We start from the raw sequence: 14,085 nt of genomic DNA, 5'->3' as shown, positions 1-14,085 counted from the left end.
CATTAAAGAAGTTGAACTCGAATCATAATTTCTCCAAAACTTTTTCTTATATCATCATTTTGGGAGATTTGATAAAAAGGGAATTTATGTGTTGAAGCATTTCATTCATAAAATGATTGTATCATTTCATACATACTGAACTTCAAGTTTCATCATATGCATATGTGATAGGTTCAATTGTACTCAGCTTTGTTAGAAGCGATTCTTGAGTTATTTTGTAGATTTGAAATTGTAATTGTAATCACGGTTCGGGTTGTGAATCGGGTGCGAAGGAAGATGTGTCTCTTGTAAGCAGTAGATGTAAGGAAAGCTCCATCCCAATTTAAGGAGCAAGGACTATAGTGGAATCCTTAAGTGGGTTGCTCAAGGCGAGGACATAGGCCAAGTTGGCTAAACCTCGTAAAATCATGTTTGCCTTCTCTCTTCCCTTATCTTTTTATTTTCCGCATCGCATTTCAATATCTAGCTTGCTTGTGTATGTTGAATAACTCCACACACACTTAATTGGGTAAAAAGGAATTCATTGATAAAATAAATTTAAATCAGCTTCAAACTCCTGCATTTAATTTGTTAAACTTAGAAATTGGGAATAAGTGGTAATTAATCTGAAAGAATTTTAAAATACCCAATTCACCACCCCCCCCCCTTCTTGGGATTACACCTAAATCAACAGAATGAATAAGTGAAAAGTAGCTCCAAAGAGCAGCTCGGCAAGACCTGCTAGGCAAAAATTGCTCCATGAAGCAGCTCGGCAAGACCTGCTCGGCAAAAATTGCTCCATGAAGCAGCTCGGCAGAACCTGCTTAGCAAAAGTGCTCCATAGAGCAGCTCGGTAAGACCTGCTCGGCAAAATTGCTCCGTGAAGCAGCTCAGTAGAACAACTCAGCAAAATTGCTCCATAGAGTAGCTCGGCAAGACCTGCTCAGCAAAATTGCTCCATGAAGCAGCTCGGGAGAACCTACTCGGCAAAAATAGCTCTAGAGAGCAGCTCGGCAAGACCTACTCGGCAAAAGTTGCTCCATGAAGCAGCTTGGCAGAACCTGCTCGGCAAAAATTGCTCCATGAAGCTGCTCGGAAAAAGTAGCTCCAGAGAGCAGCTCGGCGGGAATAAGGAGCAGGAATTGCGGAATAAGAAGATTTCTCTGGTAAAAGTTTTATGGAGAAATCACTACTGAACAGGAAGGAGCAGGAATTGCCAAATAAGAAGATTCCTTTGGTAAAAGTTTTATGGAGAAATCACACAATGGAAAAAGTTTCTTGGGAGCTCAAGGAACAGATAAAAATATCCGCAATTGTTCCAAGAGGTTTAGTTATAACAGGGTAAAATGTAAGTAAATAGGTAATATTTCTTTTGCAGGTACATGTAGTAGTTTAGTTAGTAAGTAGCTTTTTAGTTTTGGGAGAATTTTATTTTATATATGTAATCTCCCAGGACTTGGAATGTAACCAAGGTATTCCTTCGCCATAAGTGAGAGTAAATAATAAAATAAATAGACCATTTTGCGTCTAAAGGATGATGAATCATATGAATAGTAAATTTCAAGGACGAAATTTTATAAGGAGGGGAGAATGTAGTAACCCGAAGAAATTATGGTATTTAAATGATAAAAGAAAGGGGAAAAAGGAAATATAATTTCAATATTTAATCAAGGTCTCGTCGACGAACACAGGGGATTCGTCGATGAGCACATATGAGGGGCTCGTCGATAGGGACGTTCCTCATCGACAAGAAGATACCAAGAGGATATAGCTTAGTTCTGAATTTCGTCAATGAGGGTAAGTATTCGTCGACGAATATACTTCTTGACCTCGTCGACAAGGTGACATAGCTCATCAACAAAGGTCAGTGTATAAATAGCCCTAAACACGATTTTTCACCATCAACAAAGGTCAGTGTATAAATAGCCCTAAACACGATTTTTCAGCTGATTTTTCGTGCATAAACCCTGCTCTCTCTCTCTCATTTTCGGTTTCCACTCCTTCTCTTTAAGTTTCTAGGCCGAATTTTCGTCAGTTCGACGATCTGAGGCCACCACGACACTCTTGGGAGAGTTCTCTTCAAATCTACTGGAGTGGGTCTTTGGTGGGGTTAGTTTGAATTTCATCCCAAATTCAAGGTAAGGCTTTTATTCAGTATTTGATCTTCCCTACAATTATAAGAAACGTAGTACGCATAGAAATACTGAATTTCTATTCTGGGAAATGTTGTTTGCAGGGTGTTGAACGGGAAACCCTGCGGGTGTAGGACTGGTATATTTTAGGAGTTCTTCAGGAATCAGGTAAGGGGATAAACTAAATTAGCTGTTTTCAAGAAAATATATGTATATTCTTACAGCATATAATTTCAAGAAAATAAATATATATATTAGCATTATGTTTGGGAAAATACTGCTGTAAATGAAGATATGTTTTAAGTATGTGTAATACCCATTCTGTGAGGTATGAGTAGAATTTATTATGATTTACTGTTTTCTAGGAAAATGTTAAATGATACAAAATTTTTACATGATATACCAGCGTACGGGCTGAGAGTTTTTACATGATATATCGGCGTAAGGGCCAAGTGTTTTATTATATGATATGTCGACGTACGGGTCGAGCCTTTTATATGATATGACGGTGTATGAGCCGAGAATTTTATCTAATATATAATACGGCGTGCGGGCCGTAATTGATAAAATACGAAATGCCGGCGTAAGGGCCGAAGATTTTCATATTATGTTATGAAATGACATGATGATATTGACTTGACAATTATTACTATGAAATAATCATGTATCAGAATTTGAAAATATGTTATATGTTATCAAAACCTTATTGACTTTGTTTAGGCTTACACGAGTACGGTATTGTAGCTATATGATCACGATCATGATATGTTAGTGCTACCACTAGTCGTACAAGGCAGCGGGAGGATGGCAATCGATATGGTTTACTAGAGTGTTGGCGCCCCTGGTGTACGGACTGGTAGAGGTAGACCCATCGTACTTATAGACTTTTGCTTTTGATTCGGCAGTGTTCAGTCAGCCATTATCGGATCCCGCCTTCAGGCCGCACAACCAAATCATGTGTGGGTAAGACATGACACCAGCCAACTAACCTTTCAGGATGTTATTTTTGTATTATTATATTATATGTGATGAAATATGTTTATGGAAATTAAGTATGTTCTATCATGTTATGATTAAATATGTTTTCCCAGATATGATACATACAGTTTCACCGAATATGTTTATATACTGTTATATGTATAACACAAGAATACTCATGTTGCCACACACTGGTATTAGTTTATCTTCCCTTACTGAGAGGTATCTCACCCCAATTTATATGAACATTTCAGGAGCTCCAAATAAAAGAGCGGATAAAGCTCCGCAGCGCTATTGTACGGTAGTTCTACCTTACCTGAGGGGCAAGTGCTTGCTAGGATCAGATGAATTTTTGGGTAGTGACCGTAAAACTAATTTGGATATTTTTGAGATGTGTACATTGATATGACCGTTATAATAAACTTTGGTATTTGGTGGTACGGTATTCTGATTATATATGATTTTACGTTTCTTACTGCTTAGGTAATGGTGATAAGTTTCAAGCTACCCCTCATACCCTTGGGTCCAGGTGGATTTTGATTTATCAAGATATTATAATTATTATTATGAAAAAAATAATAATATATGGTAAATGAAGCATGTCGTTACAAAAGCAGTGGGCTTCTTTAGCCATCATCAATCAAACTTTCAAGCAGCTTTGAATAACTCACATTTTGTCTACAACCTTCAAACAATTTTGGCATAAATTAAAATCATTGAACTTCTATAAACAATGATTTCAGATTAGTCAAATATGAGGGGGAGTAAAGACTAGATTAAACCAAGATGAGACGTACAAAAGAGGCAAGAATCAGATGTCTCAAGAACAATAAACCCAAGAAGCAGAAAATATAGGGGCTCTATCCTACAACACATTAACAATACAGCATGAGTTGTAAACCAGTTTGGTCATACGGAACCAGAAATGAACACGAGTTGACAAGGTTACAACCGATGGAAACAGCCCCCACAAAAACAAAGGTCCGTTTCTGTAAGTAGCTTTTGCTAAAATCAGCTACTATACCAGTTGCAGTAAAAGCCCCACCTTTACCTACATCTCCTACTAGATGTTCATACTGACGATCAGACAATTGCGTACCACCGCAGCAATTTTTAAGCCTTCAATTTTTTTTCTCCTACAAACTACTCTACTTGCTCTATACAGTAATCCCGTATCTACAACAGACCCACCTTTGAAATGGAAATCTGTTTTTTCCTTTCTCTTCGATTTTCCAAAGTTTGAGCCACTTGCAACACTTCTATGGGCCTATGGCTTCCCGCCATACCCAAAATATGACCCAATGTACAGCCTTGCCCCTATATCAACAGGTCCATCATTCCCACCAACAGCACACAGCGCCACAGGGATAGTTGACAAGAGACGCAGGGTGACGGGGAAAACTAAGGGATCAACATCAGAAACACCATAGGTCATGATGGGCTCTGGATCCTGGAATCCTAAATCCGCATCTTTTCCAATTTGTGTTGCACAGCCCTCGCCAACAGAGTCTTCTAACACGTCCATCTCCGGCTTCAGGTAGTATGGACTAATTACCCATGCAACATCTTCGAGTGTTCTGTATTTGCCTGGGCCACCTCGCCTCTGGAAGCGTTTATTCATAGAGAAACTAAGCACCAATGTAGACGTAGTATCCAGCCATTCCACCATCAACCCTTCAACATCATCATAGTAAATACGTCGTTCAATCTACAACCAAGTAGAAGTCTTATTACCATAAGAAAACAAGTCAACTGAAAATCTAACTTAGAAGATAGGACCATATATGAGCATAAGAAACATGTTAACCAAAAATTTTGGAATATCAAATAGGAGTAACAACTCACAGCTAGCTTGGGAATATAGATGGACATGAATCTTGGTCCCAGGCCCAGTACTCTAGCTTCTGACAAGAGAATCTGCAACACAAAAAAGCAACCATGAAGATTGTGACTAAATAGCCAAACACTGCCAACATAAATGAAATAAAAAAGAAAAAAAAAATTTATTACGCTATTGCAGAACTATCTTAACATCAGACTTCTTGATTTCATAAATCATTCTCATGCAAAATATAATCCCGACTTGGGATTATAAGTCGTTTCCTCATCATTGTTTTAAATTACAGTGCAGCAGCATGGTATAGCCTCATGATAACAGGGATAGCGAGAATGTTCACATTAACTAGCTAATTAATGCACATCTTGTCAATATTACAAAAAATAAATAATTCTATATCATATCATCCTCATAATAATCTCCACCCCCCCCCCCCCTTTTTTTTTTCATATAACTAATTGAGATTGATTTATGAAGGAAATGAGAATAAAAGCATAAAAATAAGAATGCCATAACAGTTTCTTAGCATCCTTCAACTGAAGCTTCAGTAACATCACATCCGCCTCTCAACTCACTTCCCCCACTGTTTCAGTTCTATGCAAGCTCGGAATAATTGCCAATCTCACTGCAAGGACTTTCAAAGTACAGTGGAAAGGGAACAAGGTGAAAGGAGGAAATGAAAATTTCTGCAATGGATGTTGCTGCCTTACAAAGCATGGTCTTCAAATCGAGGAACTCTAGCAGGGGGAAATTACAGCAGTCTTTTTTGGACAATTTCTTTCTACTCCGCTGGTCCATTAAAAATAAACTTCAACTGATTAGCTATCTGACCCCTTTGATCGACACTAATTTTATCCATTGGCTTTATGCAAATCTGGACCTAACAAACAACCGACCAGGCTCAAATGAGTGCGAGCCCATAATAGTCTAGCTCAGCACAATTAATGTGAAAATTTAAATTTGAAGTAGATACGCTGCTTTCTACTCCTTTCTAAACCGATCAGCCCTATTGATTCCCATTAAGAATTCTAGTAGCTATCACCAAAAGACCTCCATAGCAGAATGGCGTGCTGTCCTCCCTTGAATAAATCTGCAAATCTAGGCTATATTGAATCCTTAATTACTGAAGAACACTTTGCCTGGTGCATGCTATAACCTCCATTTTCTAGCAGCTATATGTTACCAACTCACAGAGGGGACACAAGCACCACCACCATCTTATAACTTAATCCCCATCGGGAACAATAATCAATCACTGAGCACCCTGTAATAGAATTTTTTTTCCACCAATAGCTAGCTAACAACCTCTTGAGTTAGCTATAAGATGGAATTCAAAGGAATGGCTAGGTTTGTTTATCCAAAGAAAAAAAAAAAGGTATGGCTAAGGGAGCATAGGAATCCTAAACCAGGAGATGGCTCCCTCCTGAAATTAAAAAGTTTCAAGTTATCGAGCTAACCAACATAATTTCTGCTGATCATTGCAAGAACAGAGGAAACTCCAGTCTTAGCATAATGCTAAAAAACAAATAGCCATGGCACAATACACTTCAAAGCTGATAACTTTCCTGTCTATGAAGGTCACTCTTTGATTAACAGTCATTTTGGTCGATCCTCAAGCCTTCACTATGTCAATGCCAGCTCAACCATGCATGAAGAACAACATGAGATCCCCTGGTGTCCAGAAAAATTTACTCTGCTTGTTTGATCTACATTAGACAGCATCCATCATTGCACACAACTAAAGAGTGTCCCCAGACCACAAGGCTCCCACTTTGCAAGTGTAGGGGAAGGGTCATCACAGTGTACACAGCCTTGCCCCTGCTTTATGCAGAGAAGCAATCATTGCATACAACTACCTAGTATTTAAATCCCCCCAGTTATGTTTTGAACAAGGCCTCACAAAGGCTGATGAAGAAAAACAAGGATAAATGCAATTGGACAACCAACCATGTGATGAACCAGCCATGAAAGATATAAAAGTACTTATTTCAAGCACTTTTTGCAATAATTATTTTTAATTTCCAAACAGGGGGCCTAGTTCAGTTATAATCTTCTTTTTTAAAGCACAAAAAATTTTCTTAAGAAAAGGATATAAACTTGGGGATGAGAAGCCCTCAAAATTATAGAGAACAGAAATAAAGGGGTAAAAAGCAATAAAGACAATTTACTCAAAAATCCCTCCTTCAAATTAAAATTAATTATAATCACAGCAACTTATAAATAATAGGTCGTCTAATGTAATAGAATCATACACTCAACTGCATTTAGTTTGATTTCACAATGAGAAAATCAAAGAGCACCACAATAAGCAACAGGCAGCATATTAGTGAAGGACAAAAATTTTGTATATAAATATATTTTTGGAGGGAGAGGGGACCATACCCCTTTCTTCTTCAGGAAAATCCACATGTACAACCTATCACAGGCATCCTTCGCATGCCTACTAGCCAATCCTCTCTCATTGCAATGAGCAGCAACATCTGAAAGAACTTCGGTGCATGAAATTCGGTGCTTCAATGCCGCAGCCAATAAAGCTTCCTGACCTTCCTTGGAATCTGCAGCATCTTTATCAAAATTCATACCAGTAAAACATCTATTCATTTCCTCCTCCCTGTTTGCTTTTTGCAATGTTTTTCTATTTTTAAGATACATATCTTCAGCCTCCATAGCTGCAGCCAATGACCGATGTACAATAATATCAGGATACCTACGCAGTGGTGAGGTAAAATGAGTGTAGATGGGAACAGCCAGAGCATAATGACCCCAATCATTTTCAGTGGGTTTGATATCCCCACTGCAGAAGTATGTAGCCAATTGCATTGGCTTCAAAGCATACGAAATGAGAATATCAAACAATACAGAATCATTCTTAAGCTCTTCCTTAATTCTCTCCAAGGAATGATGAAGCTGGCCAGAAGAAGAAGCATCCAATTCTAAGCCATGCTTCCTACAAAATGCTTCAAACTCTCTAAGCTTCCGCATATCAGGTTCAGGGTGCCTACGCAATAATGCACTATCAGGAAAAACCCTAGATATGATTTCTGCGGCAGTCCTATTTGCCAGAAGCATAAACTCCTCAATGAGAAAGTTTGAGTCCACCCGTTCACAAAGCATACTATCATATGGAACTCCATCTTCATCAAATAAGAAGACAACTTTTGAATTTTCCAGCCTAAGAGCACCATCATTAAACCTGTTATCCTTCAAAGTTTTGGAAATTTCCGACAGAACTTTAACACACTGAATTACATCAAGCCAATCAAAAGGACCATGTAACTGGGGGTAATCATCTCCTGGTGATTTTAAACTCTCAACATCAAGCAGGCCATCAATAATGTTCTGAGCTTGTTCATAGGAAAGCTTACAACAAGATCGCACCACAGTACGACCAATCCAACGATCTACAACATCCCCAGCTAGATTGATGTCCCAGAAGATAGAAAAAGCAAGTCTATCTACTCCAGGAATAAGTGAACCAATATTCTCAGAAAGCAATGGTGGCAACATTGGTAGTTTACGCCGCAAAATATAGACACTTGTAGACCGAATTTGAGCTTCTATGTCTAATGCTGTGTCTGGTTGAACAAAATATGATACGTCAGCAATGTGGACGCCTACTCTAGAAATGCCATTGGACAACCTTTCAACCGATAGAGCATCATCCAGGTCAGTTGCTGTGGAAGGGTCAATAGTAAATATGCAGAGATTTCTAAGATCTCTTCTACTTGCATATTCTGCTGAGGGCACCTCCCAAGGAATGCGTGGAAGACAGGAAAGTGATTCAGATGAGAATTCAGAACATTGTATTGCATTTTCAAATAAAATAGCAGCAATATGAGGTTCTATTTCCCCACACTGTCCGAAAATATGCATAACCTGGGCTTGTGGCACAGGACTCTCTTCACACCAGTCATCTATTCTTGCAGCCACAAGTTCCGTTTCCACTGTTGCATCACCATCCTCCAATCGATTCTTGATGCAATCAGGCAAGCCTTCCACAGGGACCCTCATCTTTGGAAATTTTGGGTCCATCGGTGTTAACTGGATGTACTTGCTGGAAAATGAGAATGAGTTCTTTTTGTTGTTCATGTCTTTTTTGTGAGCTTCTCTATAAGAATGCCCCTTCTGTGCACTAAGAAAACCAACAACAGCATTCCGCCGAGGAGACTTTTCAATAATTGATACAACCCTTCCCGTTGGTCGTTTAAAAGGAAATGAACTAACTGCAGCACAAATCTTCTCCAATCCATTCATACTTCCATTCCACTCATCAGCGCAACCTACATGTGAAGGGTCGGAAGCTGAGTGACGATGACCATTAGCATCATAATAATCCATTGCTCCAATCCATTCCTGAACAGTAGCACCAGATAAAGTACTATCCTCATAACAAGGACCCTCTTCAGGAAGAAATGAACAATTTACACCATGGATAGACTCATAATCAGCATCAACCTTATTTTTTCCTTTGCAGCTATCACCAAAATTTCCAGTACCTTCAGGGAGCAAATTACGTTCTTCCATTGGACCAGAATTGTTCAAAGGCCCGCTTGACCCCTTCATCCTTGTCCATGATGACAATGGATCCACTTTAATCACCACAATGTCCCCTTCCACCTACATGAAACGAGTAATTTCATAAATACCTCCCAAAGGAGGAGTATAGGGGGGGAAACAAAAACAAATAAAAAAGCAAAAAATCAAAAAATCAAAAATCAAAATCAAGAAAAAAACATCTATATCTTGATGGCCCTCAAACAGCCAAAAATTTTTAATAATGAAACCAGCTACAGCCATAAATATTGTGCTAGTACTGTGGAATACATTTTATTTCATTCTTAAATTTCAACCCTTTCTTCCTTCCCACTTCATGAAGACAACAAAGAAATCAAGAAAATCAAGATTAATATCAAGAAAATCTTGCTTCACTAGGTGCTAATAGGCAGGAGTTCTATGGTGCTTGAAGTAACCAGCTAATTTATAGCATAGCCCTCTTTATCCATGCTGGCACGCCAAAAAAATCTAGAATTATGGTTAGTATATGATTTGGGCTGAGTTAAGATCATACAACAAGGATAGAAACATATTTTTAAGTCTTACTTTATGGAAGATTGCTAATTTTATTTTATTTTGAATTTTCTCAATTTTTTGGTGCTGAAGGTATTATGGAAATTTTGAAAGTTTCTGGAAGCTGCAAACCTATTTACAAGCCCTAATTGCACATGTATTCCTCTGCCCTTTTGATCCTCCAATAACACTGAAGTCTACTTCCAAAACCGCTCCTCTACTGCTATCCTACAACACTTCTGGTTATGTGCATATGCGTGCATTCCATACTCGCTTACACAAATTCAAGATGATGTATCTAAGTACCATACTCAAAAGTAACTTTGATCGTTTGTAATAACCATGCACCTCAAAGAAAGAATATAAGTGACTGCTCAAAATGCACCTCAAAGAACAAATTTAAGTGACTGTTCAAACTCATATTGAATTTACAATGTCTCTTCTCTTGTTGAAGGGTGGTTAAATATAGTTTAAAAACCACTATGTCCAGAAAAAAGAAAAAGGAAAAAAAAAAACAAAAAAAAACAAAAAAACCAGTGTTGAGAAATATATTTGGAAACACCTCCTGGATCTAGAATGAGTTTCTCTATTCCTTCAAGAGTGCAGATATGAGTTCAACAGTCAAGGCGCCAAACCTGAGAGCCACATGCTTCTAGCACAAATATTTTACTCTATTTGATATCTTCATTTCATTCACCACATTTAATTCAACAGGAAGCACCAAAAGATGTGATTGTCCTTGCCAAAATTAACCATGATCAAATGATTTCAGATATTGAACAATAGAAGTCAAGATTTTACAAGTATCACTACGCAATTCAAGACCAAATAGGACGTGGTAATCATCACCTATGTGACAGCGTTGTTTTAAAATTTGTCACTTTGCTCTGAATCCAAGAAATACATGACAGAAACCTCATTTGGCTTGGCCTATTTTGAATGGAATGACAGATGTTATCGCTGAATAAGAACATCAATTAAAACAACAAAAGCCTATACTCTCAAAATCCTGCCGAGAAGTAATTGGACCCAAATTATTTGCTTCCACAGATCACTCTCCCTTAAGTCCAAATCAGGATACATACCACCTCAAAAGGGCATTATTTTTCATTAGATTTTTTATGGATAGTGTTTTGGAACTTGTTGTGCCACAAATACATACACACAAATAAACAATTTTCCACCAAAAAAATGAACGACATAACGAGGACAAATGAAATAACAAATTTGAATGCCCTGTGAAACAATAAACACATACAGTAACTCAAAACTTACAGCTCTGTTTTGTGCAGCAATTCCACTAATGAGAACATCTGACTTTACTCCATCAATTGTGCAGTAGGCCTAACAATTTCAAACAGGTTCCATTATTATCAGATCGGCAAGGAAAACATCAATGTCTCCAAAGAGACAATCAAGAAGTTAAACATAGATAACATTAACAAACCTTCTATTCAAACAACAAAAATACTCTTACCTCAAGTCTGTTGTAAGCATTAACACGAAAAATTGCTTTGAAAAGATCTCCTCTCTGCAAAACAAAAATAAATGTTCCACCACTATTTTACTTCTAATAGGAAAATCCAAATTTCTTCATAATGCTATACAAAGACAAGTGATCCACAAAGTAAAGGCACATTGAGTATTACTCTCAGACTGACCTCTAATGCCTCACTAACAGCCTCTATGGACCAGTGTCGAGCAAAAAATTTCCTCTGAGCATCATCCCCACCATTCTGATGGGGAGGAGGAAAATCATCGCCCATAGAAAATCCAATTGCCTCTTCACAAGCAATTTCCACAGGACATGATTTTGGGTACATCCTTTGGCCAAGATCTGACAGAATTAGGAGCTGATTTTGCACAACTCTGTCCTCCCCCAGGTAAACTCGTTCATTTAAATGCATTATTGGCATAGAATTGAAGGCAACCTTTGATGCTTTGGATAATCCATGCTCGTTGGAACCATGGAGGTCTAACCCATACTGCTTTGATGAAGAATAACCTGTAGATGTTGTTACATGAGTAGATGAATTGAAATTTTGGAGGCATTCTGACACCTCCCCACACACTCCATTTACCGAACAGAATGAATAAAGCGAGAAAATGTGACTACAGACAACATACCATGTGCACACGCACGCACGCAAGAGAGAAAAAAAGAGAGGGATCATATAACAAGTTGGGATATAAACTTAAGCAAGACAATCCCTAAGGTAGGAGAAGCCAAGAAGGATTTCAAATAATAATAATAATAATAAGCAGCCAATGGAAACTTCACAATCAAAAAGAATTGCACAAAACTTAAACGCTAGTTTACTGTGGTTTAAGCTTTTATGTTGAACTGAACATCATTAATACAATTGACGCCCCAGCGCTCCATTTAAACAGAATGATTCATTTCATTCAAATGTTTGCCACCATAATTTTCTAACAGAAGTCAAATTTCAAGAATCAAACATTGGTCTTTACTAAAAACAAACAGAAGAAACAGAATAAGTTTCCCACTTTTAAATAGAAATTTTGCTAAAATAAATAAAATGGAAACATGCAAGACATCATACTAGAAAAAATTTCAGAGGATATAAGCATAACAAATAGCGGAAAGCTTCTACTAGACTATAACAGCAGCTAAAGATTCAATTAACTGCACAAATTCTTAAAGATATCTAACGAAGTAAAGTTATTAAACAGAAACATGGCAAAACTTTCACCAAAAAAAAAACTATACCCGAAGCAGGAGAGTTCTGCTTGCAGCGTCGATTTGGCCGACGCTTCTTCTTCTTCTCCTTATCAACATCCTCAGTCCTCTCAATCACAGAGTGATCAACGACATTACCCCTCATGATTCAAATCCAAAAATCAAAGACCCAAATAACAAAAGCAAACAATAATTAATCAGGGAAAAACGAGAAACAAAATATATAAAACTCTAGATCAGAAAAGCCTAATCTAAAACCCCGGGCATCTTCCGATGGCAAAAATTTTCGGAAGAGCTCACTACACAGAAGGGGGAGGGGATGGGGAGCTAAAGAACCTAAACAACTAAGAAGCCAAATCAAGGAAGAGTAATGGATTTAAAGTGCCCGAGAGAAGAGAGTTGGCGATGGTGCGAGGGAGTGGGCGAAAAAGACGTGCTGATTTTGGTCGGCGAGAACGCAGGCGCCGACTCTCGATTCCTCTGCCCCCGCTTTTACTTCGCTTTATTTTTCGTCATTTTCTTTTCCTTCTTTTCCTTTTCCCTCTCTGTTGGCTGTTGCTTGTGGCCAGCGAGCAGCCCAGATTATGGCTTAAGCGACGGGGGCTTGCGACACGTGTCCAGACTTGTGCGCTTGCGTGCTGCTCTCACGAAAATAAAAAGGATATTTCGAGGATTTTGTTGATAGTCGTGGACAAGATCTACAGACGTGATTTACGATTTTCGAACTTCTAAATCCTACTAAAAATTAAAAAAAATTTATAACGTTCTTGGGATAATCAACTTTAAAGTGTAAGTTAAATTTTAGTAGACTTTTTTTCTTAGTATAATATTGTGTTATATTTTTTATGTACAGATTTAAATGTAAAATTTTAGTATAATTTTTTAAATTATAAAATTAAACTAATTTAATAATTCATATTCTGAAAATTATTACCATTCCACTTAGTTGAGAATAATATTTTTATTTTTAAAATTTTTCAAAGAATTGTAAAAGTTTTGATATGTTTTTTCAAATTCATATTGTAAAGGTAATAGAATAAATAGTTTTTTAATCGTGCAAATTATTTTTTTATTTTTTATTTTAAAATAATTATAAAATGTAATTAAATTTTTAAAAGGTAGCGTTCCAAATAATGAATTTTGGTACTTGAATTTGTATTCATCTAGACTTAGAAAAAACTTAATATAACTTTATAATATATTTTGTCACAAACCCAAATGCTTACTCAAATTCTTCATTATCAAAGGTAGTGTAAGTAACAAAAAGCAAAAAAGACAATAACCTAACACCTCTCCTGAAATTTCAAAAATATTACAAATCTCTCTTGAAATTTGGTAAAAAGACACAAACATCAAAACAGATCACTAAAATTATTAAAATCTCAAGGGAG

At 37.3% G+C, this 14,085-nt stretch overlaps 1 protein-coding gene across 2 annotated transcripts; it reads right to left on the bottom strand.

Moving 5' to 3' along the window:
* Window positions 1–3,844: 3,844 nt before the first annotated feature.
* Window positions 3,845–13,255, bottom strand: LOC131162356 (DIS3-like exonuclease 2). 2 transcript variants are annotated; one of them, XM_058118734.1, is made up of 8 exons: window positions 12,725–13,242; window positions 11,655–11,998; window positions 11,471–11,524; window positions 11,269–11,337; window positions 9,423–9,543; window positions 7,309–9,206; window positions 4,935–5,006; window positions 3,845–4,797 (listed from the first exon to the last, which is right to left on the bottom strand). In XM_058118734.1, the coding sequence occupies exons 1-8, from the start codon at window positions 12,837–12,839 to the stop codon at window positions 4,357–4,359; spliced, it is 3,114 nt and encodes a 1,037-aa protein (XP_057974717.1). In that variant the 5' UTR covers window positions 12,840–13,242; the 3' UTR covers window positions 3,845–4,356. The 2 variants fall into 2 exon arrangements, with proteins under 2 accessions (XP_057974717.1, XP_057974716.1); XM_058118733.1 differs by having other exon boundaries at window positions 7,309–9,543; window positions 12,725–13,255.
* Between the last annotated feature and the right edge of the window lie 830 nt (window positions 13,256–14,085).

The sequence above is a fragment of the Malania oleifera genome, chromosome 8, assembly GCF_029873635.1.
Source record: "Malania oleifera isolate guangnan ecotype guangnan chromosome 8, ASM2987363v1, whole genome shotgun sequence".
NCBI lineage: Eukaryota > Viridiplantae > Streptophyta > Magnoliopsida > Santalales > Ximeniaceae > Malania > Malania oleifera.
This window is presented reverse-complemented; position numbering and strand designations above follow the sequence as displayed.

Coding starts and splice junctions, on each gene's coding strand:
- LOC131162356 (XM_058118733.1), bottom strand. CDS start 12,839: ATGAGGGGTAATGTCGTTGATCACTCTGTGATTGAGAGGACTGAGGAT. Junction 5,007..7,308: donor TTTTCCTGAAGAAGAAAGGG/GTATGGTCCCCT, acceptor TTTGTGTTGCAG/ATTCTCTTGTCAGAAGCTAG. Junction 4,798..4,934: donor TCTATATTCCCAAGCTAGCT/GTGAGTTGTTAC, acceptor ACTTGGTTGTAG/ATTGAACGACGTATTTACTA.